This window comes from Oryza glaberrima, chromosome 2 (genome assembly GCF_000147395.1).
Source record: "Oryza glaberrima chromosome 2, OglaRS2, whole genome shotgun sequence".
Taxonomy (NCBI): Eukaryota; Viridiplantae; Streptophyta; class Magnoliopsida; order Poales; family Poaceae; genus Oryza; species Oryza glaberrima.
In genome coordinates this window covers 28,411,177-28,435,376 of record NC_068327.1, presented here as the reverse complement: position 1 = coordinate 28,435,376, position 24,200 = coordinate 28,411,177, and the positions used below count along the sequence as shown (strand labels likewise).

The 24,200-nt window shown below is 41.7% G+C and overlaps 4 protein-coding genes across 5 annotated transcripts; 2 read left to right on the top strand and 2 right to left on the bottom strand.

The window, feature by feature from the left end:
• Position 1: 1 nt before the first annotated feature.
• On the top strand, positions 2-2,707 carry LOC127763114 (pentatricopeptide repeat-containing protein At1g77360, mitochondrial-like). The gene has a single exon (XM_052287730.1). It carries the CDS (start codon positions 81-83, stop codon positions 1,548-1,550), a length of 1,470 nt encoding a protein of 489 aa, XP_052143690.1. The 5' UTR covers positions 2-80; the 3' UTR covers positions 1,551-2,707.
• Positions 2,708-4,502: 1,795 nt separating this feature from the next.
• Positions 4,503-7,782, top strand: LOC127764043 (uncharacterized). Of its 2 annotated transcripts, none has more exons than XM_052288855.1 (10): positions 4,503-4,687; positions 4,924-5,062; positions 5,408-5,594; positions 5,750-6,039; positions 6,121-6,268; positions 6,380-6,470; positions 6,560-6,657; positions 6,764-6,855; positions 6,981-7,117; positions 7,198-7,782. In XM_052288855.1, the coding sequence occupies exons 2-10, from the start codon at positions 4,967-4,969 to the stop codon at positions 7,262-7,264; spliced, it is 1,206 nt and encodes a 401-aa protein (XP_052144815.1). In that variant the 5' UTR covers positions 4,503-4,687; positions 4,924-4,966; the 3' UTR covers positions 7,265-7,782. The 2 variants fall into 2 exon arrangements, with proteins under 2 accessions (XP_052144815.1, XP_052144814.1); XM_052288854.1 differs by having other exon boundaries at positions 4,505-4,687; positions 6,121-6,264; positions 6,343-6,470.
• A 117-nt stretch (positions 7,783-7,899) lies between these two features.
• Positions 7,900-13,716, bottom strand: LOC127764042 (heat shock 70 kDa protein 17). The gene is made up of 14 exons (XM_052288853.1): positions 12,786-13,716; positions 12,331-12,563; positions 11,281-11,440; positions 10,743-10,988; positions 10,507-10,643; positions 9,928-10,261; positions 9,691-9,852; positions 9,345-9,419; positions 9,170-9,270; positions 9,026-9,095; positions 8,871-8,927; positions 8,719-8,780; positions 8,561-8,633; positions 7,900-8,475 (listed from the first exon to the last, which is right to left on the bottom strand). Exons 1-14 carry the CDS (start codon positions 13,560-13,562, stop codon positions 8,254-8,256), a joined length of 2,709 nt encoding a protein of 902 aa, XP_052144813.1. The 5' UTR covers positions 13,563-13,716; the 3' UTR covers positions 7,900-8,253.
• Positions 13,717-14,215: 499 nt separating this feature from the next.
• Positions 14,216-23,985, bottom strand: LOC127764041 (ATP-dependent DNA helicase homolog RECG, chloroplastic). Its single transcript, XM_052288852.1, has 17 exons — positions 23,490-23,985; positions 23,335-23,414; positions 23,120-23,237; positions 22,187-22,708; positions 21,990-22,102; positions 20,186-20,420; positions 19,765-19,928; positions 19,371-19,452; positions 18,981-19,070; positions 18,276-18,509; positions 17,716-17,787; positions 17,356-17,508; positions 17,134-17,277; positions 16,036-16,194; positions 15,365-15,448; positions 14,658-15,230; positions 14,216-14,541 (listed from the first exon to the last, which is right to left on the bottom strand). Exons 1-17 carry the CDS (start codon positions 23,523-23,525, stop codon positions 14,449-14,451), a joined length of 2,952 nt encoding a protein of 983 aa, XP_052144812.1. The 5' UTR covers positions 23,526-23,985; the 3' UTR covers positions 14,216-14,448.
• Between the last annotated feature and the right edge of the window lie 215 nt (positions 23,986-24,200).

Below are 24,200 nucleotides of genomic sequence, written 5' to 3'. Positions count from 1 at the left end.
CCTTTGGGCTTTGGCCACCTCTCTCCTCCCCCAATTCCACCACTAGCCCTCGTGTCCCCGGCGCGGCGGCGGCGGCGGCGATGCCTGACCAGCGGCCAAAGCGGCCGTCCGACTCGGTCGCCGCCGCCTCGCCGGCGGCGAAGCGCGCCCGCGACCCGTCCGCGCCGGCGTTCCCCACATACAGGGACGCCCCCGACCTGCCCCCGAAGATCCGTCTCCTATGCGAGATCCTGGCGTCCTCGGCACCCGACGTCGACGCGGCGCTCGACGACGCCGACGTCCGCGTCACCTCCTCCGACGTCGAGCAGGTGCTCCGGTTCTCCTACGCCCACCCGCGCGCCGCCGTCGCCTTCTTCCGATGGGCGGGGCACCGGCACCTCCGCCACCAGCATTCCCCCTACTCGTGGAACCTCGTCGTCGACCTCCTCGGCAAGAACCGCCTGTTCGAGCCCATGTGGGACACCGTCTCCTCCATGCGGACCCAGGGCCTGCTCTCCCTGGCCACCTTCGCCTCCGTGTTCTCCTCCCTGGCGGCCAACCCGGCCAGCTCCCCACTCAGGGCGTTCGTGGAGCTGTCGATGTACGGCATGGACCGCGACACGCCGGCGCTCAACTCCCTCCTCTCCGCGCTCTGCCGCGCCTCCCGCCTGGACGACGCCCGCGCCGCGATCCCCGTGGCGCGCGCCGAGGCCGGCACCCGCCCCGACGCCGACTCCTACGCCATCCTTCTGGAGGGCTGCGAGGCTGCCGGCGACCCTCACGTTGCACGCGAGGTGTTCGACGAGATGCGGCACGTCATCGGATTCGATCCTGCCAATGTTCCTGCCTATGATTCTTTCCTCACTACACTGATTTCAAGTGGTTCCTCCACAGCGTTAATGGATGCGATGGACTATCTTGCTATCTTGCACCGGCAGAGGTGCTCACCTGGGGAGAAGTTCTTCCGCGCCGCACTGGCCGCACACCTCAAGGCGCGTGAATTGCGCGGCGCGGTGGTGCTCTGGAACGACTTTGTCGTAAGGCGGGGACTCATCCCAGATAAGGAAATGTATAGCACAATGATCATGCTGCAGGGCACTCTTGGGCATCCTGAGGTGATTGTTGAGTACCTTGATGAGATGACCTTTGATGGAGTGTTTCCAGATGCGGACACATACAATATGGTTTTCCAGTTCTTGCTGAAGGGGAGGAAACTCCGGGAGGCGTCGGCAATATTTAGCGAGATGGTCAAGAACGAGTTCTGGCCCAATGAGGCAAATTGTTCGCTCGCGCTTCGTATGTTCTTGGATACACGAGACTGGGATTCAGGGATCAAGTTGTGGAAATGCATGCTGGAGAATGGGCTTCCACCATTGGAGGAGAGTGGGAACATGCTCGTATCAAAGCTAAAGGATGAGAGGTTACCCGAGGCATGTAAATATGCAGAAGACATGATTGATCGTCGTATCAAGTTGAGCTCTTCCACAATGTCAAAGCTGAAGCAATGTCTGATGAAGGTTTATAAAGGACATATCCACGATCACCTACTTAGAAAATGGAAGGCGCACTAGGTATTTTTACCTCTTCTTTGTGGTTAAATATAACAGGGGAAGAAAAGCTAACATTTTGCCCCCAAGTAGCTGAGTAGCGGTTGATGGTGATTTTCTGGCTGCAACTGCAACTATAGGAACATTATGCGCATAGCATCAGTAAAAGTTGCAAAGCATTGGCTCAAGGCTAGGTGTACAATGTAGTGACATATTTGGTAAGGTAGTTTGGTAAATTAAACTTGACTCTCCTAATGTTTTTCTTTTGCATGCGTTTCTTGCGTAGAAATTCCAGTGTTTTCTTTGAGTTTTGTTCTCCCTTTCGACATGATGTGGCGTTGGGAAATGAACATGACATCCTGGTGACAAGGATTTTCTTTTTGGTTTGTTTGAGAAAGAGAGGGATCCTCTCCCATTTCTACTAGGTAAAATTTGCTCTATGACACCCAGTTTTGTGGCATTGGCCTTGTGGTTTTCTCCATCGGCTGTAATAGGGAAACACACTTGCAGCTAACTCTATCATATCCAACTTGAGACTGATAAAAGAAGAACCCATCTTGAATCTGACAAAACCATCTCCACCGTCATGCAAATGGAGCTGAGCACACTCCAAAGTTCTTTAGTTTCTTTCCAACTTTCCAGGTTCTGATAAATGGTGACAAGGAAGTGTCATAATTTATCAGTAAGTAGGAAGTTTACTCTATGGTTAGATTGCCGTACATTGTGGCAAGAAATGCACACTCGTAGTTTCTTCTGGGAACGACGTGTACCGACTGAAGGAAGTGCAAAGAGAATTCACATTAAATATTTTGCAAATGATTTCGTGCATGGTTGGCAAGAAGCTACTCACCTGTAGTAGCATCGAAGTGCTTAATTCATTACCAAAAGACAGCAAATACAGAGGCTGACATTTAGTCTTCACTGTGACACTGTATTTGACAGTGCGTACTGCTCAGAATATGAACCAGAATATGAACCGATATGACACGATATCAGCTTGAACAACTTTACAATTGTAGATCTACTCAGCTTATTATGTCCTGTGGCTTCGAAATTTGCAAGAACCTTTCAACAAAGTAAATAATAAGCGACGATGAGTCGATGATGAATGGCTGCATGTTTGGGTGCATCGGCGGAGATTGAGCCCCCAAACACCCCAACCAAAAAAACAGGACCAAAGTACCCAAAGAAAATAAAATCAATGTGGTAAATTTTTAGTTTTACCTACACTATGGTAAAGAACAAATTTATATTATTTGATTATATTAGTTTGAATCAAATGAAGAAACGATTTGATTATATTATTTTTATTGGTAGTCTGCTTACATCGGTGAGTAATATTAATCGTGGCTAGCTATATTTTTTGGTGCGACATTTTCCAAGAAAAAAAATCAAAATGTATAATGTGAATCACATATATTACAATTTCAACCATATATTTTTACTATAATTTTAAATCTTAGAACATAATTTTTCGTGCTTGTCATATAGGAACTATGAAACAAATAATTATCTATTTGATTAAAATATTAATTTAGAATAACATATAAGTAAAAAGAAAAATATTTTTTTATAAAATGTATCAAATGTTAGAAAATGTATATGTTATATTCCCAGGTGGCCAAGTATCCTGGTGTAATTGTGCCTAAGAAGAAAGAGAAAATTGTCGTATGGCATACCTCGAGGATATTTTCCCGTTGACTCGACGTCAACTCCGACTCCTAGTGGGGTGTGGATCCCCTAGAGTTGATGCTAGAACCACCTGATGTAGTTCCAGAAATATCAACCTCTATCTGTTTCTACCAGCTGAGAAATTCTACCAACTGAGATTAATTTCTCCTAATTAACTCTCTTAACTAGTGTTGATTTAGTGAGAAAAATATTTTCCTTTTCACCAATGAGATAAGCAACACATATCCCCGTGAGATCGGTTTATCCTTATTCTACATATTGAAAAAAAATTGTCTCGAACAACGCTACTTGAAATTGATATAATAAAAACAAGAAGAAAATACATATGTTTTTTTAGATTATATTGTACTTGCATGTTACTTTTGGGAAAAGAGTGTTATTTGTTTTAGTGTTGGCTGGAGCGTAATTGCTATTATGGAAGGAAACACCTTAAAGAAAAGGTAGTTTTCCTTTAATTCTACACTAATCAAGTTAACTAGATGAATACCTTGCCGCGTTACTGCGGGGAATTAAGTTACATAATATGTACAAACAGGATGCAATATAATTATTAAAACTAAAACAAATTGATACTTATGAATTTTGAGTCTAAAAATAATTAAGATTGCATGGTGTTATGAGAGAAGAAAGAAGAGACAATTTAAACCATAGATTTATCATCAAAAGGCTAGAAATAATTGGAACGATATGGCTTAATGGGAGAAAAGAGAAATAGCATTAACTACATTTAGTGGGGATGAACTATGTAAGTATAGGATTAGGTGCGATGAGTGCCTTAATTGATCTCATTAGCACAAGAAGAATGACTATAAATTTGCCAAATCCTCGTGTAAGTTGTCAAATAGGCCATGTATTTTCGTGTTGGCCCGGGCATGTATGTAACAATCTATTCTCAAAATCACATCAACAAATATTTAACAAATATTTAGGAACGAGTTTACCTGTAAATTCAATTGTCAGGCGCGAGCTCTAACGATTGGACCTTGCATAGTAACTTGAGGAGTATTGTGTGTATCCAAATAAGTATGATTCCCGACGGGGAATTTAACTATTTGGTGCTTTTACGGACCGTCACTCGTGATATGCCATTCTTCTGGATAAACTTACAAAATGCCTAGTTATTAAACAGAATCGGTCCGCTCGTTTAACCAGAAAAAAAAAATCAAAACCAATGCCTAGTTCAATGATATAATTGACCCGCGAAAAATTGGTTAAACTAGACAATTTTCTACATAACCGAATGAAAACCGGGATGGTCAGACCGGCAAGCACTTTTTACTGAAAAACATGAAGAGACGCTTGGCCGCCGTTTGCCCGTAGGAGGGGTAAATAGTTAAATTTCCCTTTCGGACCCTCGTCCCTCATCGTCGTTTGCCCGGCGCCGCCCGGCCGCCGCCGATCCCCATCCATTCCGCTAGCGAGCAGGGGCGCCGTCGTTCGTCCTGCTGCTTCCGCCGCATCCATCCCTGGTGAGCACATCCTCCGCCACCGCCGCCTGCGCCGATCCCCATCCATCCCGCGAGCGAGCAGGGGCTCCCCTCGTTCGTCCCGCTGCTTCCGCCGCATCCGTTGCGCACATCCTCTTTCCCATATCTCTCTCTACCCACGCACTTTTTTCTTTATCGAATTTGCGTTAACCCTAGCTTCTGTTCTGGAAATTTGCCTTAACCTTGATACTGATAACAGTTTGTTTGTTCCCAAAAAGTTTCCCATGTTAGACCCGCCCATGGACCGGTTCTAGCGTTGGTATGGAGAGCTTCCGTGATGATCAGCGCGCTGGTCCTCAATCCGAGCAACACTCTGATCATGTGTCTGATTCTGCTGAGGATGCAATATCTGATGAGGTGCTGCATCTGCTGATGTTGCTACAGCATGTGAAATGTGATATGTTATGCTGTTGTACCTTTTTTTTTCGCCCGCAAATTTCATTAACACCACTTCAGGTTGGCAGGACATGCACTTATGTCTTCAATGAAATTAGAGAGATTCCAAATTTCTTTTTTTTTCTCTTGGCACCAGACCACTTTATAAGATGTACAACAAGAAGTTTGTTTTATTTTTGGTCTTTTTTCTAACAAATGTATTTGGCATCTATTAACAAAAGTTTGTTTTAACTATTAATAGTGTATTTCCACTTGTAGCAGTGGCATATGAGTGCTTGCTGAACATGTGCCTTTATATATTAACAGGATGTTCTTGCACCAACAAGACTGTCATTAGCTTGTGCTGCTTCAAAAGAAAGAGAGAAGGAAAACAAAATGGTGGTGCCAGATGAATCAACCATCTGGGATGAAGTTCTGGAAGAAGCCGATGAGCTAGCCTATGTGCACAAAGTTCCTCCTAGTATATCATTCCTATCTGATGGAACAGGCAAAAGTACGTTGCCATAAATCCTATTTATCTACTGCATAGATATGTATATTCTTGTTTGCCTTACGGATAAAGGAGGAATTCGGTTTTAGGAGCTTTCGTACATAACAATTTCTGTTTTTTTACACTGTGAGTTGTTTATCGTTTCTTCATTGATACAGGGAGAAAAGGTGAACACAGGCTCAAATTCTCAATACGTGGATCCAGTTCTGTTTCACTGAATGTGAAGACTGAAAACCCATACATTGGGGAGCAAGAAGTTTCATCAGTAATGCCAACAAACAGAGCTCCTGAAGCCATGATGGCTGAGCAGTTGGAAAATATCAAGGAGGAAACTGAAGATTTGCCCTCAGAGTTTGCTTGTTCAACCAAGAAAGCAAATGTTTCAATTTCTGAACTTCTTGACAGTTTACAGGATAGAAGTGCCTCCTCTGCTGGGACACCATTTTTGGTTAGTGTTTTGTTGCGCTATTTTGTTATTTGGAGTTCTTAGACAACGATTAGCTTGTCTCTAAATATTATCTCAACGCAGTTGCATCAACACACCAGACCTAAGGAAGAAAAGCCAAAGGTCCCTACTTCTGTGAAGAGAACACTTGCACTTCTAGGTCAGAGGAATCTTGAGACCGAGAATCCCTTGGAGCATGTAATTGGTGAAACATCTAGCGAGGAGGAAGTAGGTTGTTAACATAACCAATGATATAAATACTTACTCTATTATGATCTTCAAAATGATATGTTTATCCTGCAATAGGACGATGCTCAAAACAACCTGGCTTTGATCAACAAAGATGTCAAGGGGCAAACTATGGCTGACATATTTCAACAAGTATTTAATGCAACAAGCATGGACTGTTTTACACTGCCCGTGAGATCATATGGGTATAACAGTCCTGATAATTATCTTCCGAATGATCACTTAAATATCTCTGGTTGTTCACATTTATTTGTTTTATGTATCTCTGTGGCAGATCTGGTTATTATGGAAGGATGCAACAAATTCTGCAGATGGAGAAAGATAGGCATGCTGAGTTCCTAAGACAGTATAACAGAGAGCAAGATTATTTAGGTGCGCCTTAATCATCTGTAGCTCTGTACTACCACGTACATGTTCATAAATAAGCTTCACTAGTGCATATACACATTGCTGAAGTAGCTACTCGTTGTATTTCCAGGCGATCCAAAGGGGGTTACAGTTCAGATTTTGTCAAGGTCTCTGGAAGGAAAGCTAACAATCTGCCGCTGCTTGTTCATGGAGAAGAGCAATGTATGTGGTTCATCTCTCAAAAAGAACTGTTTGGTTTTTGTTCATTTTGACCAATTGTGAAGCACTCAAATCCTGCATTACCAGCATTTTGTGCTACTGATGTTTCCATGGTACTTGTGTTTCAGTTGGCCACAACAGGGGAAGTGTCAACAGATCGTGACATGGATAATAGCAGCGTGAAAAGGACCATCATCTTCAGTCCCAAGATATGTGACAACGTGGATCTTCTAGCAGGAAACATTATTCACATCTTCCCACCATGGTTTGCTTTTTATAATCTGTTTCTGCATTTATTTTTGCCGATTTCTGGTTGAGAAACTAACAACTGCGCTACCTCAACAGGAAAGAAGTTAAGGTGAAAGAAGAGACGGTGATTCTTTGCACCTACTTCTCGCATCGTGGAGTTTGATACTACTTGAGATGCTTCTTTTTTAGATGAATTTATCATGAGTAAGAGGAAGCAACGATTATGCATGACCGTGTCCTGTGTATGTTGGCGCTCCCGAGTCCCGAGTCACTGCACGACCTGCTGACCTGATAGTTTAGAAGTTAGAACCCTCCTGATGACCACATGATGTAGCCGAGTTTGTACACAGCGTACTTTGACACAACCAGTATAAAATGCTAATACATCATTGCCTTTTTTATTCTGGAGGAGAATGTTTTTTTTTTTTAACACAACCAGCAGCATTGCCTTCTTTTTTCGGAGGGAGAATGATTTTCTTTTCTGAGGTATACTCTCTGTATTCAAATATATGACCGCTGTTGACTTTATTTGGTTAGATTTTTAATACTTTCAAATTCAATAGTACCTTTCAAGGTATTTAGTTTGGAAACGTGAAAATCATATGGGTGGATTTTTCTTTATAAGTACTTATACCATATAATAGAATAGATTAGATATTATTTTTACAATTGTTGTAAAAATTGCATGCCAAAAAATAACTAAATTCACCGGTGTCACGTATTTAAACACAATATATAATGATAGACATGACGCAAACCAGCACACATTCAACTGGAAGCTCTCAAAAACAACAGAAATGATAAGACTGCTAATCGATGTAAAATTTCTATAGCTCAGCAATATCAAAACAAATTAGTTCGATACAAACAATGCAACTACAAAGTCGTGAAGTCGAAGCCTTTGAGGCATTAACTTTGACAGCATGCCATAGAGACCATAATACTGCTATACAGCGATTAGAAGCTATGGATCACCTTTCTGCTGGTCCTATAGCATCTAGTCCATACGGAAATCCTACACCTCATCTTTTGGCCGTCAAACAAAAATGAGAAAATTTGAGCAACCAAAATTTTGCCTCTGACAAAGTGCCTTCTTGGAGTATCAGTATCATCCCAACAAATCCTACGGGGTGCCAAGGTTCATGCTAATAATCACAACTCATCATGAGCTTCAGGTTCTAAATCGTCAGTCTTTTGTGGTTCAGACTGACTCTCTTCAGGGGCAGCTGATTCCGACGATGTTTCCGTGGATTCAGCTTCTTTGGATTCAGATTCCGAAGAGTCAGTTTTCTCTTTGTTAGCAGACTCTTCTTCCTTGGGAGGTTTCTTTTCTATCTTGGGTTTTGGTTTAGGTATCCTATTGACACTAGAAACCTGCAGACAAAGATGAATCCCCAATGTTTTGACAGCGGTGAAACATGTGCATATTATTCTAGAATCTTAATATGAACTTCCTAACCTTATCTTGTAGGTCCAGAACTTTTTCGTAGACTTCTTCAGATGTGAAAGCAGGTGGACTGTAGACAGGGGTGCTGCAATATGATAAATGGGAGTTAACACATATACACATTTAAATGTAGAACTCGCGAAATTGTGTTGGCTCTAGACTCAGCATACCTTTTCTGTATGGCTTCCTTCTCCTCCAACCAAGTTTTTACTTTCTCTGCTTCACTTACAACCTAGACCCAGATAGCATCACAACCAATAAAATGAGAATCACATCATAACCAGAATGAATTTATCGAACTTCATTAAGCTCACTGGTTTACCTCATCTACCCTCTTTTTTGGAAGCCACGGTTTGTTCGAGTCCCAGTTCTTAACAATCTGCAAGACCAGAAAGTGTTACAGATGAGAATAGAGTAGCACAACAATCATGAAGTTGAGCAGCAACAAAAACATTGTTTGGTCTTCTGTATAGATACCTTTTGCAACTCAGCAAGATACAATCTAGCATTTTCACAAGCCGCTGGTCGGGCTTTTAGCTCACTCAATCTGGGCAATAAAGAAAAAAAAATCAATGTCAGTCAATGACCTATATGAACCTAAGTGGATACAGAGCAAGTTACCTGAAAAGAATTGGGTCACCGATGGCCTTAAGTTGGTCAAGGCGTTCCTTGAATTCATTTGCTTGAGCATCTTCACCATCCATATACAACCAATCTTGTACCTGCAGTTAAACAATCTCAGCATGAGGATTCAACAGACAAATGAAACCCACCAGAAGATTATTATTGAACAGACCTCATTAAGTTTCTCTGCAAAAGATTCCCTCTCCTGTTCAGTTGAGACGGTCAAAATTTCTGTGTTCTCTTCCAGCTGTGATGTGCCAAATAACAGAAAACAAGTAGTCAACAAACATAAGTATAGCACCTAGTAAATAATAACTGTGCTAAACGTTACGAAACTTTTCTGTGTTTTCTAGATTTATGTAGACAATGGAGTTCCTATTATCAGTGCAAAGCTGAAGTTCTGAGGAATATAATACCCTCAAAGATTTCAGATATATCAAGAAACAAGAGGGGTCATGTGAATGGCAGTAACATGTTTTATGCTATTAACACTGAAGGTAGAAGAGAACAGAAGGTACCTTCTCCTTCATAGAGTATATGTAAGACTCCAGGTTATTTTTCAGTTCAGCAGTTCTCCTCCTTTCAGCATCCTTCTTATCGAGCGCCTCTAACCTAGTTTTTGCTTCAGAATACAACTCCTTCGAAAGAATTGATCCAGCACCAGCCATCTTTTCCACAACCTGCCATTGGACAATATATTTATTAAGTCATGTTCTGTCAATATTAACACCAGATTTATGACCTTCTATCTTTACCTTTAACGGGACCCTGAATGTTCTTTTCTTGAGCACCTTCTCTGTAACAATATCTTGTACATTACTCTCATCTATTGGAGCACTGGACTTATTTGCATCCCCATCAGAACTCACATTCTCCTTACTGTCAGATGTGTCATTAGCTGCTCCTCCTTCCGAAGACAAAGTCTGACTGGTGGAATTACTCTCTAGAGTTAAATTCTTCTTTGGAACTTCAACCCATTCAGTTATCTCAATCACTGCTTCTGCCCTATCAAGAGAAATAATTCCGCTCCTACTCAAAGAAAAATGTAGATTTGCCTTGATGGGTGCAGATAAATTGCGGCTACTGTACCTGTTTGAAATAACCACATGGTTAAATTCATGCAGTGAAATTAAACACATACAAATTGCCAATGGCAATGGTGTTGAGATATTATTTAGAAATAGAATAAACATATGTACTGCAGCCTCGAAGATGGAATGTTCCGCCCCCAAAAAAATAGCAGTTGAAATAAAGGTACTCTATGTTCAGCTTGTTATAAGCAGTACCATGACACAAAAAAAGTACATAAGATGATATGCATTATGCATGCTTACTTTTCGCTTGCATCTGTCAGGCCTGATACAGAATACTCCACAAATTTGTGTGATGTAACACCTGGAGGCAGTTCAGAAGCTTTTTCATAGCTGATAGAAACATCGAAGTCTTTAGTATGTCTAATGGACCTGAACATCTGTAGACAACAAAACAATTGCAAGCTAGATTATTTTTTAAAAAAAAACTTTTTTTTTTTGCATATAATCAAAAGGAAACAAGAAAGGTGCATTATAACCTTAATTCCCAATTTTTTCATCCTTGGCACCAGTAATTGATCAGTGCTTTCATCTTTGACATAATCTGGGCCATTTATTTCAAACACAAAACCATAAGTAGAACCATCAATCATCCCTAACTTACGGTTCAACTTAATTCCATCACTTAAGTTAGCTGCATGCAGTGAGGCACCCAGAACAATTGCTTCATCTGCATCAAGATGCTTATCCAGGTCACTTCTTCCCAGGAATTCCTGCAGCTTAGCCTGTACCAGGAGAATGGAATTTTATTACAAAAATAACAAGGTGAATGATGGAAGCACAACTGTTTCAGAAGTACAGTTAAGTCATCTGCATAGTAGGTTACAGTGGTTAACAAATGCCTTTGAGATATGATAGCAAATTTTTAAGATGTTAACTAAAAGTAATGGATTGTATTAAACTTATGATGAGAATCAAGTGACAAGAGAGAAATAAAAACATGGCAGTCATGTGCCTGAATGCCATTAGAGCCCCACAATACAAGGTCAAACATAAAAACGAGTTCAGTTTAATCACCTGCAATTTTGGTACTCGAGTAGCTCCTCCTATTAATTCTACAGCATAGATATCATCAATCTTCATTCCAGAATGTGCAAGCACTTCTTTAACTGGAGTTAGAGCCTGCTCCCATAAATCTTCACAAAGTTCTTCAAATTTTTCACGTGTAATGGTACTCCTGTAACAAGAAGCGACCATTAATTCAACAAGTAGAACCTAGAAAATTGTCCTGACTCCTGATCATGATTTAAAACTAGAAAAAGTTTACTTTGTACAGAAAGAAATCAAGAAAAGATGAAAGGAAGGCAGAACATCAACCATTATAGAACAATACAGTAAGGAAGAAGGGTCGACTATGCTTGCAAAGTATTAATATTGGCAACTACTGTATAGATTAAGAAGCCAGTGTGTTTCACTATCTTCCAGGTTCCGATGTTCCGTGCAATCAATGGATATGCAAAGTATTAATATTGGTACCTACTGTATAGATTAAGAAGCCAGTGTGTTTCACTATCTTCCAGGTTCCGATGTTCCGTTCAATCAATGGATATGCAAAGTATTAATATTGGCAACTACTGTATAGATTAAGAAGCCAGTGTGTTTCACTATCTTCCAGGTTCCGACGTTCCGTACAATCAATGGATATGCAACAAAGGCCAATGCAGAACATCAATGGAGTAGCTACACTTCAGGCCACAGTAAACAACCTTTGTAGCTCTTAACGAATTTGTTCTAATGGAATTGCATTCATGTAATTCAAAGATAACAAGGTGATTGATTTAATTGAAACACCGGTCAGGTCATTTTAGCAGATAAGAGACAAAGCACCTGCCACCTAGCATGCATGCTACTCCAGCATAGTAAGTTGCTATGCAAGAATTTGCCAGGCTGACAAGCATCTCTAATTTTCAACAAAGTTTCAATTGTTCATAACCAATTAAACTCGAGAGCGTTATCTTGAAGGCTTGAACAGAGAATCCAAAAATGTTAAGTAAATTTCCATTTATGAATTTATAAATATCGGTCCATATTACATGTGTGAAGATTATGCAAGTGGTGAGGACGCACCTGAAATCGAGATCATTATATAGTGATTCAACTGAAATTGGAGCAGCAGTATTTGCACTCAGAATTTCTTTGGTACGCTTAACTTGCTTCTTCAACTTAGCCATCGCCTTGGGAGACTGGCGGATATCAACTCCATTACCGAGTTGTTTATTAAATTGATCAGCAAAATAGTTTACCAGGCGCATTTCCATTTCAAGGCCTCCAAGTTTGGAGTCCCATCTAACATCCTTAACCTGTAGATAATTAGCTGAAGAAATTAGTAATAGATTCTGGCATTCTGTATCTCTGTAATGTAGGCATTTAGCAAGCTCAATTTTTCATATATTTGTCAGATCTTCCATCGCTTAGGCATGTGAAAGATGATGTAAAAAAAGGGGTTTTCAGTGGACTTTTGAGTAAGCATACGAGGGACAAAATTGAACAACTAAAAGACCTTGGGCAAGATCGAATTGTACCTGGAACTGGTTCACCGATACCGTCTTCCCAAACTCCTTGGCCTTGTAAGCTGAGTAGTACACCAGCGCGGCGTAGGTACTACCTGCGCCCATGTCATAGAAGATAACATGCCTCGACTCGTTCGAGAAATCCTTGTCGATCCCGTACTGCAACGCTGCCCCGGCGTGCTCATTGATGAGCGCGAGGACGTTAACTCCGGCAAGCTGCGCCGCCTGCGTCAAGGCCCGGCGTTCGGCCTGCCCAAAGTAGGGCGGAACGGCGACGACGGCGTCACGCACAGGAGCGCCGACGTGCGCATCCGCGAGCCCAGCGGCGTAGTGGAGCACCATCGCGACGATCTCCTCGACGGTGTAGACCTGCCCGTCGTCCGCGCGGACCGCGGCGGCGCCGCGCGCGTCGGGGACGAGGTCGTAGGGGAGGAAGAGCGCCTCCGCGACGGACCGCACGTAGGGGAAGGGCTTCGCGAGGAGGTCCCGCGCGCGGGCGAACACCTTGGACGGGTGGCGCGCGGTGATGCCGGACGCCTCCTCGCCGGCGAGCCGGTTGCCGTCGGCGAGCGCGGCGAGCGCCGGGGACTTGCGCTTCGACATCTCGTTGATGGCCACCGCGATCGGGACGCGTCCGGGGGCGAGGTGCACGGCGGCCACCTTGAGCCACTCCGACCCCAGGTCGATGCTCGCCACCGCCGCCTCCGCCGGCGGGACGAGGACGACGGCGGCGGCCGCGACGACCGCGGCGAGGAGGAGGAGGAGACCCGATGTGCGGGGCGGCGCCATGACGAGCGGCGGCTAGTAGAATGGCATGCGGGGTGGGGGGGTTAGGGTTTGGAGATCTGGGACTAGTGTGGCGGATGCAGCACACACGGTGGAAGGGGAGAGGAGAGAGCAGCGAAGGAGGGGAGGGGGAGAACGATCTCGACGGGGAGGAGGAGGAGAAGGGCGTGTGCTATATTTGCAATTTTTGTGATTGTTTTTCTTGCGTTCGGAGTTTTTTCGATTATGACCCTGAAAGGTTTTTTCTGATTTCGAGTTGTGCGTTGCTGCTGAAGGTGCTTTGGATTCTTGGTGAATATGTAGAAAAAATTGAGGGCTCATGTGAAAAAGGTGAGAAGAAGACCGTGGCAGGAACGTCACGAATTGAGTCACCAGTCCAATGAAAATACGACACGTGGAAAAAGATCCACATGGCACGCCTTGGCTAGCGTGGTGCGCTGGAAGAGCGAGAGGAGCGTGTGCGAGACCGCACGTGGAAGTCTCGTGCGGCGACTACCGAGTTTATCGAGCGTCACGTCACATCAAACATGCCAGTACCGTCATGGCGGGAAGCTTGTACAGTAAAAACGTAGGAGTAGTGCTAGTGTGTTTGTGCAGTTTAAACTGTGCCATGATAAATAAGGAAATCATTCAAATTGGCGAAAGCATTTTTGGGATGATAATGAAATTATGTTACTGATTTTTTTTTCATCTATCACTGGTCAGGTATTGCTAAAAAAAGTGTTTGATAAAATACTACTAGTAGTAACTTGCAATCTTGCCAGCATCTGAAAAAGGATTGTTCACCTGCACCGCACAAGCCAGAATGCAAAAGCTTTGCCCAATGAGCACTACAACGCTGTTCAGTGTCACACTCTCACTGCACTGTCTGCTCAGTAAAGATCACAGGTCAATCTCCAAGAATGCACAGCGGTTGTCTCATGCTGAGCTCAACTTTTAGTCCTGGAAATTGTGCAAGGTCGTTGCTTGTTCCCAAAACGTTCTGCCACAAAAAAGCTACTTTTAAAAACATGAACAAATAAGTTATATACTACAGTGATAGAAGAGTTGTCTGATCATTAATAGCAACACGAATTGGGGTTTAGCAAATGAACTTACAAGTGCAGCAAGATGAGCTTCTTGTAGAATACTGCCATCAATCTCCAGTCTAGCTATTGGAAACTCTGGAAGATGCCCTGACTGTTTCTTGCCGAGTAGATCACCAGGGCCACGCAGTAGCAGGTCGGCGTTAGCCAAGTAGAATCCATCGGATGACTTCTCAAGCACCTTCAACCTTGGCAGCGCGCTAGGAGTGGAGCATAGGAACACACATCTGGATTTCCTTTCGCCACGCCCTACCCGACCCCTTAACTGGTGCAGCTGAGACATTCCAAATCTCTCAGCATTCATGACAACCATCATGGAAGCATCAGGAACATCGACTCCAATCTCAATCACTTGTGTTGAGAGGAGAATACGTGTTTCCCCGGATCTAAAACTGCTGAGGGCTCCATCCTTCTCATCGCTCCTCATGCGACCGTGCAACAGCCCACAGGGATAACCTTCAAATTTTTGCTTTATGGAATCAAACTCGGCTTTTGCTGCATGAAGTTGTGGTAGCTGCTCTGATTCTTCTATGATAGGATATACGAGGTAGACCTTGCCTCCATCAACCAGTTCATCACTCATCATCTTCAAGCCATAAGTATTTAAAAATGATAAGCAAATTGATCCCAACCATATCCAAGTGCAGATTGGGACAGAAAAGGAAAACAACAAAGATCTGAAACAAAAAGAAAAAATATTGAATGAAGTCATGTCATCACCTGGAAGACAGATTCAAAACCAGCATCATTTCCTTCAAGAGCAAGAGTTTCTATAGGTTGTCTTCCTGGAGGCAAGTCCGTGATCTATAAGAAACGTGGATCACAATTGTAAAGATTTGAAATAGCTGTGAAAAATGAAAGACCCTACTAGTTGTTAAAGTAACAGGTCCTGGAACATGAAAAATGAAAAATGCAAGAACATTTTTGCACTATATCCTATCCAATATGTGAAGTCATAAAGTAGCGGATCCTGGAAAACAACAGGGTGGACTACTAGTTGTTAAAGATATAATTGTGCTAGCCTAGAATTAGTCCCTCGATGTATGTAGTTTTCACCCTGTGCCCCACATAGTACGCGATATGACATTTTACTTCCAATGAGTAAGTATTTGGAATACTCAATTTAGGCTATGTTCTTTTCCTCAACTCAAAACTTCAACTTCCTCGTTTTCTGTTAGCATGTTTTTTAAACTATTAAATGCTGTGTTTTTATAAAAGTTTTCTATATAGTAGTTGTTTAAAAAATCAAAGAAAACCATTTTTCAAGTTTATAATAGTTAAAACTTAATTAATCATGTACTAATGAGCTTTCTCGTTTGGCGTGTGCAGAAAATCAACTACCAAACAGAAGAAACGAACGAAGCCTTATATGCCATAAGCCTGTAAAATACCTGTGTAAGGGACATGTCCCCATACAGAGCAAGAGCCAACGTTCTTGGGATTGGAGTAGCGGACATAGCAAGAACATGGGGAGCCATAAATATTTCAGAAGCAGAATTCTCGTCTGAGATTGTATCATCATCACTCGATTTCATGGAAGGGGTATATAGCTGTAATGAATGGCAGTAATTTGTATTAACAAACAAATGTTAACTATGTTAAATTTGAAACCAAAATAAGAAAGACATGAATTATGCAACGAGGTTTGGATATCAAATACTCAAGTGTAAGTACCAGATACATTATCTTTTGTTTTGGACAATTAGGCAGCCTTGAGAACTACAGCACACTCCTTGAAGGCTTTCACCATAGCATTTTATATAGTTACTAGCATATTACCCGTTGAATTGGGATTTTTATTAAATAAAATTATCATTAACCCGTTATTACCATCATTTTCTGCAATGATATGCTAGCTATTGTAATAACAGCAAGAATAGCAAATTGTAATGATGGGTCATTTTCTGCAGTGATATGCTAGTTTGTAAGAACAGAAAGAAGAAAAAAGTCAGTAGGAACGCTCTGGCCCATCTTACCACAAAATAAGATACACGAACATGGAAATCCAGAGGCATACTTCTTACTCCCTAAGCCCCAAAATATAAGCACTTCTAGAGTTTTTCGTGGAGATTAAGGAGAGAGGTGAAATTAAATGAGAGATGGTTAGGATTGGTTTTGATGAGGAAGTAGGTGGAGAAATTAAATGAGAGATGGTTGTGATTGGTTCAGATGATGAAGTACATGGAGAAGTTGCTATGTTTTGGGACAAATTTTGAACGCTAAAAGCTGCTATGTTTTAGGATGGAAGGAGTAGTAATTAGCAATTTTCTTTCTAAGTTTGCCAACAAAGTTTACAGAATGGGTGACAATCCTGGAGCAAAGTAAGTAAACGAAGGATGTGTGTGATTTTATTCAACAACAAGGTTTACAGAATGAGTGACAATGCAGGAGCAAAGTAACAGTCAAAAAGCCCCCGCAAAAAAAGTAACAGTCAAAAAGGACGTGTATGGTTTTTATTCAATGTAAATAGCAAATGCTCAGCAAATTACCTTACTATTAAACCTTCCTCTTTGAACAACACCAAAGCGCTGCTGCTCATCTATAACAGAGATGCGCAAAGCTGAGAATTCGGTTTTATCACCAATTAAGCTGTGTGTTCCAATGACCATTGCTATTTCTCCTGTCTTGAGACCCTGCCATAGAATAACAATAACACATAAATATATGAATCTATGCGTATGGGAACTTGAGAGTCTAGAAAGAATGCTTGCATTTCGAATAATCCTTGATTCCCTCGCGGAAGTTGAACCAGTTAGTAAAGCAATGTTTGGTTTGCATTCATCTCCATCAAACTTCTCCAGCAATGAAGTTAGATGTTCATAATGCTGGAGGGCAAGAACCTCCGTTGGAACCATGAAAGCAGCCTAGAAATAATTTTACAAGGTATATGTTAGACTAACATCTCATTAATGAAGAACTGAAGAGTACCACTAGGAGGACGATAATCATTTTTCGTGTATATCCTATTTGGATTAAGCATCTAGTTTGCTTCAGTAAGCTGTCCTTTTAGTTGATAAAATCCTTTTATATACAGTACATAAGGCAAGGATGTTGGTTTGTAGTATAGATACCTGAAATCCTGAGCTAATGACCTCCATGCATGCAAGGAAAGCAACTACGGTTTTACCACAACCAACATCACCCTGTCAAAGAAAGAAGGCTTTCAAGTCTTCAGCAAGATGCATATAAGCCCCAATAGTTGTTATTTGAAGAACACCAATTATATATAAAAAGGAAAACAGAATCATTAATTCACTATGTAATACCACAGCCAGAACCTGTAACTTGGTACTTAAGATTTTCTTCCCCCATATGAGGTATACCCCCATGTTCCATTTCCCCAAGAAAAATGGAATGCTACATCCAGTCAATTGCAAGTTTCTTGTCCACGAACTTGGTGCTTAAGAATGGTAGAAAATAGTTTGGTTCAAATATTTTTGCTTAAGATCGAAACATTTGAAATAAACTGGCCAAAATAAAACAACGCAATAGTAGACCAGTGATATGAGAGCCAAGATATACTAGAGTTGATTACAGAGGAGCATCAAGCAACTGACCGGTAAACAAGTCCAGACTCCAGAAACAAGAGCAAGAAAGTTAATGAACCAAGAAATGTGCAATTAATAGTTACTTGTAAGAGTCTGTTCATAGGAACTGGTCTTCTGAGATCCCATATAATCTCTTTAACAGCATTCAATTGACTAGGAGTAAGCAAATAAGGAAGAACTTTTAACAATTTCCTTGCAAGAGGAGACCACTCGTCAGCACCAACAGCATTTAGCTCATGATTTTTGCACTTCAATAACAACTCTTCCTTCTCAACCCGTGTACCAACAGCTTCAAGCATTTGAAACAGTCTTCCCAACTGAAAAACGATGATAAATGTTTCCATCATTGCATATGCTTAATTGCACACTTAAAAACAAGATGCGATAATATGAACTTGAAGGACATGACATTTGCGCAAATCGATATCCATGTTTAAGCAAAACAAAAATATTGCTTGCTGACAAGCATATAAATGATAACAAAAATAATACCCAGGAAATGCACTCCTGTATAGATGCCATCACCGTTGGAGTTGTACTTTGAAGATTGCTAAAAATGCTGAAACCCCCACCCCACTGCCACACATGCGAGTGCCCGCCCATCCATTCACCCCCCCCCCCCCCCCCCCCACACACACACACCCACACACCCACACACAACAAAATTAATACACAGCACTGAAAAGGAAGACCATCTGAAGGGAGAGGGGTGGTGATATATACTGTTACTGACTCATATGACTGTGCTACTTCTACTGTTATATCAAGAAAGAAATATATGGTAATACCTGAAGATAAAAGAAATCATCGAAAATAAGCCTTCTCCGAGCAAAATCGGCTTCATCTCGATTCTTAGGCTTGTGGATTCCCATGTAAGCCTAACAACCAAAACGAATATTGAGGACAGCATTTAGGAGGGCATACAGATCACATGATGATGACATCATATAACAGAAATTCAAACAGATAGAATGAAGCTATATCTTGTAATAGTCAACAAAGAGTACATGAACATGTTGGCACGTATATCCAGTGATTTTAATATATTAGCACACACGTGTGATTACCACACAGATATCCAATAGCAAGAAGAAAAAATCCGACAGTCCATCCATCTCTAGGTTCCACTTGTATGAGTAGCATTTAGTAAGGGAACTATAATTAGATGGTTTGCTCACATCAAAGAGATTGGGCAAGTTGAATTCAACAAGAACTTCATGAGGCATAGGGTCAATGTCTGGCGTCAGCATCTTCAAGGCCCTGTGCACAATTGTAAACTATTATTACTCCTACATATTCAGATGGAAAATAATAATATCGAACTACATGCATTTCATATTAAGTTAAGGTGATTTACTCTTTATCCTTTGGGCTTTGCAGTCATCCCTTAAGTATCATCATAATTTAAATTACTTAGGTACAATTTAGCTGAATCATATTTTAGGAATGGGGAATCGGATCTTTCAACTATGATCACTTTAAAATAGCTGTGAACTTAGAGGAACATCACTTAGGGCCCACCGACTCAGCTTTCATTTAGAAACTAGAAAAGCACACAAGCTTTGCACTGACCTTGAGATGGAGAGGCTCAGCAAACTTGGTTTCAATCCTGCTTTTGATGGGTATATAGGATATGGTTTCCTGTCAAGCAGGGTGCATTGTTGTTCCTCTTCTTCAAGCATGTCAATAGTGTACTCTCTCAAATCATAATGGTCTTTAGTAAGCGCCTTCTTGATCTGTGCAAACAAAATCAGCTAAGCTTAATAATCACATATAGGCTGTGAGGCTACAAAGTGCAGTCCATTACATGCATAAGTGAAAACATCTGTATAGCAGAGCTACTTTTATGTTGCTGTAAAGCAAATGTGCGGCTGCACCAACACAAATTTTAGGATTACAATTATTTTGTAGTGAAGCATCACCAACAAATAAAGACAAATTGAAAGGTCTGACAAGCAGCATGTAACAGGAAAAGGTATGTTAGTTCACCAACCTTACCGCTGACATAAGCAAGATCCCCCTCTTTGTACTTCGATGATATACACTTAAGAAAAGATGGAGAAGAGAAGCGTGTGCCGCTGAAAAATTTCTTGAGGTGCAAATGAATTGTCTTCTTTTGTTCTGCTTGAGAGTTACAACTCTTAACTGAAGAGCTTAACTCACTCTCGATTATTGAACAACTAACAACAACCTCAAGGTAACCTAAAGTGTGCTTAAGTCTGGCTCCCCTGAGAAAACAAACGATAATTATTGTTTAGAGTACAGGTTTTTGGCGTATGAAAATGACCTAGCCAAGTTTGTTATACGAAAATTTTTCATAATATACATTTATGTAACTACATTTGGGTTTATGCAAAAGAATTAAGTGGTCAAAGTTACATCTTACTGACTTTGAAAATTCCAATATGGCAATCTTTTGTGACTGGAGGGAGTACCATTTCAATTGGACTCATAGTGCTTAATTATGTTTTTCAGTAATCAGTCTTTCTTTGCAGGGAATAATCAGCCAATCTATGAATTGAATATTTTTAACTAATAATTTTGAACCTAACCATTTCGCTCACACACATGAACATAACTTTTCTATGTGTTCACAACATCCACAGTAAAACGTCCTTTTAATAGCATTGAAAATTGTACCACAATATACTGAATGCCACCACATGAGCAAGATCAAAGAAATGGGGGAAACTTTTACAAACATGCTATAACACAAGCACTGTCATATCACAGCAGTCAAGAGAGTGAAAAGACAATTCTACACCAACTCCAACAAATAGGATCAAGGCCAGCAGTTGGAGCAAGGGAACGTATCCCATGCACACAAGCTTACGGTGCACACTCCGTCACACCAACTAACAAATGTCACCAAATTTTCTAAAAAATATATATACATGTACCTCCAATAGTATTTCATATACCTGTAAAGTATAAAGTTCAAATTCATTATATTCTAGCCATAACGAAAAGAAAAGAAAAATCTGATAGTTTTAAGAGTATATATCTGTCAGAATTTTGTCTTTTATGTTACGGCTAAAATATATTGAATTTGAAGATGAGACTTTGCATATAGGTGTAATACTATTGGAAGTACGTGCACATTTTTTTCCAGAAGTTTTGGTGACATTTGTTAGTTGGTGTGCACGGCATGTGCGCCATAAGCTTGTATACATAGGATATGTTCCCTTGGACTGGAGCAAGATTAATTGAAATATTAACTTATACTCCCCAAATGATCCCAGCAGGGGCATCGGTCACATGAATATTTAGAAATAATAATAAGATCATCTTAAAAGATCCATGATTTTAACAGAATCTTCTTGTCCCCCAGCAGACTCAAATTTACTCTATAAACTCATTTCTGACTAATTCCCCTACAAACTCCAGAAATTGTAGTAATGGTAGGTCTTCATTTAAATTTTACAGGGTTAAGAGAATTGACTATATAAATACCCATTCCACTCCTCCAAACTATACTGCCCTTCTGTACAAATTTCATGGATTATTATGACCAAACGTTGAGTGTGGCCCTAGTGTCATTGTGATAGGATGGCACATCCCATATCAATTCTTCTTTATTATCAGATTAAGAATTTTACTCAACAAGAATGATCTGATATTAAATACCACTAACAATCCGAGGGCATCAATTCAAATAAGGAAATGATATCCTTCACATGCCAAAAGATTTTTATGGAAAGACTAAGCTCGGGAGATGCCACATAATTAACATATGGCAAGTTTAATGCCGAAGAAGAAGACAGTGGAAAACATCATATTTCTGATTATTCAATTACCTGGAAGATACAACGGTTCCAAACAGCATGATGTACTGCCCCTCTTCTATTGAACCTTGAGGATTTTGTAGATCTGCATAGGTCCGGGGAAAATGCTGCAACAATTTCCGTACCTGCAGAGAAGAAATATATTGCATGCTAAGAATTCTATCAAATCAAAAGAAAAAAAAATACTGAAGCGTATCTGCTGCTAGTACCGTATGGAAACCACCATCCTCTAGCTGGCGATATTGCCTACTAGTTGTTTCGGGCAAACATCTTATACTTCTGTCCAAGATGCTAGAATCAGAAACTGTAGCATCTGCCACTGCCAATGACTCTGGACAAGCATCGGTATCAACTGCCGGTTCAAGAGAAACAGACTGTGCTGTGAGAGAACTCTCTTCACTGATTGATAGGTGATCGACGTTTGTAAGGGTTGGATCTAATGGATGGCATTTGTCAGAAAACTCATAAGCTGCCCCAAAATTTCCACCGGACTCTCGCATGAAATTCGTGAGGTTTTCAGAAAGCACAGTTTCTTTCTGACTCATGCTAGCAGCAGCAGCATATAGTTCAATAGGTGATGAATCACCAATTTTTATGCATGGAAACTTTGCACACATTTCTGGGAACTCAATTTCTTTGCATACACTGATCAATTCTGTAGCAGATCCTCTGCGGGCTCTTTCTTGCTCAATTAATTCTTGTGTATTACTATAACCCATCAAAACAGACACCTGCAATCATAAATAATCCAGACAATGTTCACTGTTCACAGCAAGTACAGATGAATAGTTGTGTGACATTATTAGTGAAGAGTGGCATCAAGCAGAGAGCCGTGCAAATCAAATCCAGACGTCATTAAGTAGAGCTATTGCATAGGCTTAAACTATAAAGGTCATAACATCAAGGAAGTTAATGTACAAGTATATGCGCATTGTATTTAAACAAGGTTACTATGCACTAGTTTGAACTCACAACAATAATTAGAGGACTTGGGAAATATAAATAGCTTTCACTTGGTAGAGCCCAAATGGTGGAACGATTGAACAGATGAAACATACAGAACTAAACTCATTACTGATGCCTGCAAAATCGAAGGCTAACACTAACAAGTGAACACAACCAGTTGCTGGCAGGGCACATACTTTGTTCAGGAGTTTTGATCTCTCTGACGTGCCATCCACCTCCAACAGCTTCCTGACGGACGTGTGATTCTCGCGCGAACACCACCGGAAGAGCTTAGAGCCAAGAGCATTGCTAGACCTGCAACCGGAACAGTTCAGTGCTAGTTGCTAACTCGCTATTCTAGCCACAAGCACAAATTGCCCACAAGGGGAGGGGAACCTAACAAAATCAATACCTCATTCTGAATGGAATCCTTCTAGAGCGCCCTCTGCGAAAATCCAAAGAAAACACCCTCGCTAATTGATTGGTGTGACCCTGAAGAAGTGAAGCGACCTCATTTCAGATAAGGAAGGGGGATAGTATGTGAAGAGAAACGACATACGCCCATACCTTAATCCATGATTGCGCTGAGGAGGAGGCGATCATGGGTGCGGCCAGCGAGGAGAGAACCTTCCCGATTCGCCGCAGCGCTCAGTTCATCCACCGCGGAGACGAACACCATCAAACACCACCAGAGCACGAGCAGGTGCCCAACACTAATGGAGCGCTCCGGGTTACCAATGGAAGGCGGCGGCGAAGGAGCGGGAGTGGGAGGGAGGCGGGGTAGAGGCAAGGCAGCGGGAGAGAGAGAGAGAGAGAGACGAAGCGCGAGAACCTAACGTGGAGCGGGGACACGCGAGAGCCTCACCGGACCGCGCGCGCCTTCCGGGGACGGCAGCGGCGGAGGTGAGGTCGTCTTTCCCCCCTCTCGTGGAGGCGAGTGGAGTGGAGGCCCTCACCGGCGGCGCGGGCGGTGCAGCGCCGTCGCCGTCGCCGGAAAAGGGGACGGAGGCCGTACGTGGTGGGGGTTTGGGTAGGGGACAAGAGGGGAGCGCAGAAGAGTCGGAGACGATGGAATGGAGTTTCCGCAAGTTGGGCTGGCTCCTGCTGGCCCAGGATAAGGTGGTCGAGTTCCGGTTAGGCCCATAGGAATCCAGGCCCATTCCTAGATGGATTGGTTGCGACCCAAAGAGGCCCACAAAAATTTGTTGAGAAAATCCAAAAAAATATCGGGCCTGTTCAGATTGTAACTAAAATAAATATTACCTAATTTTGGTATAA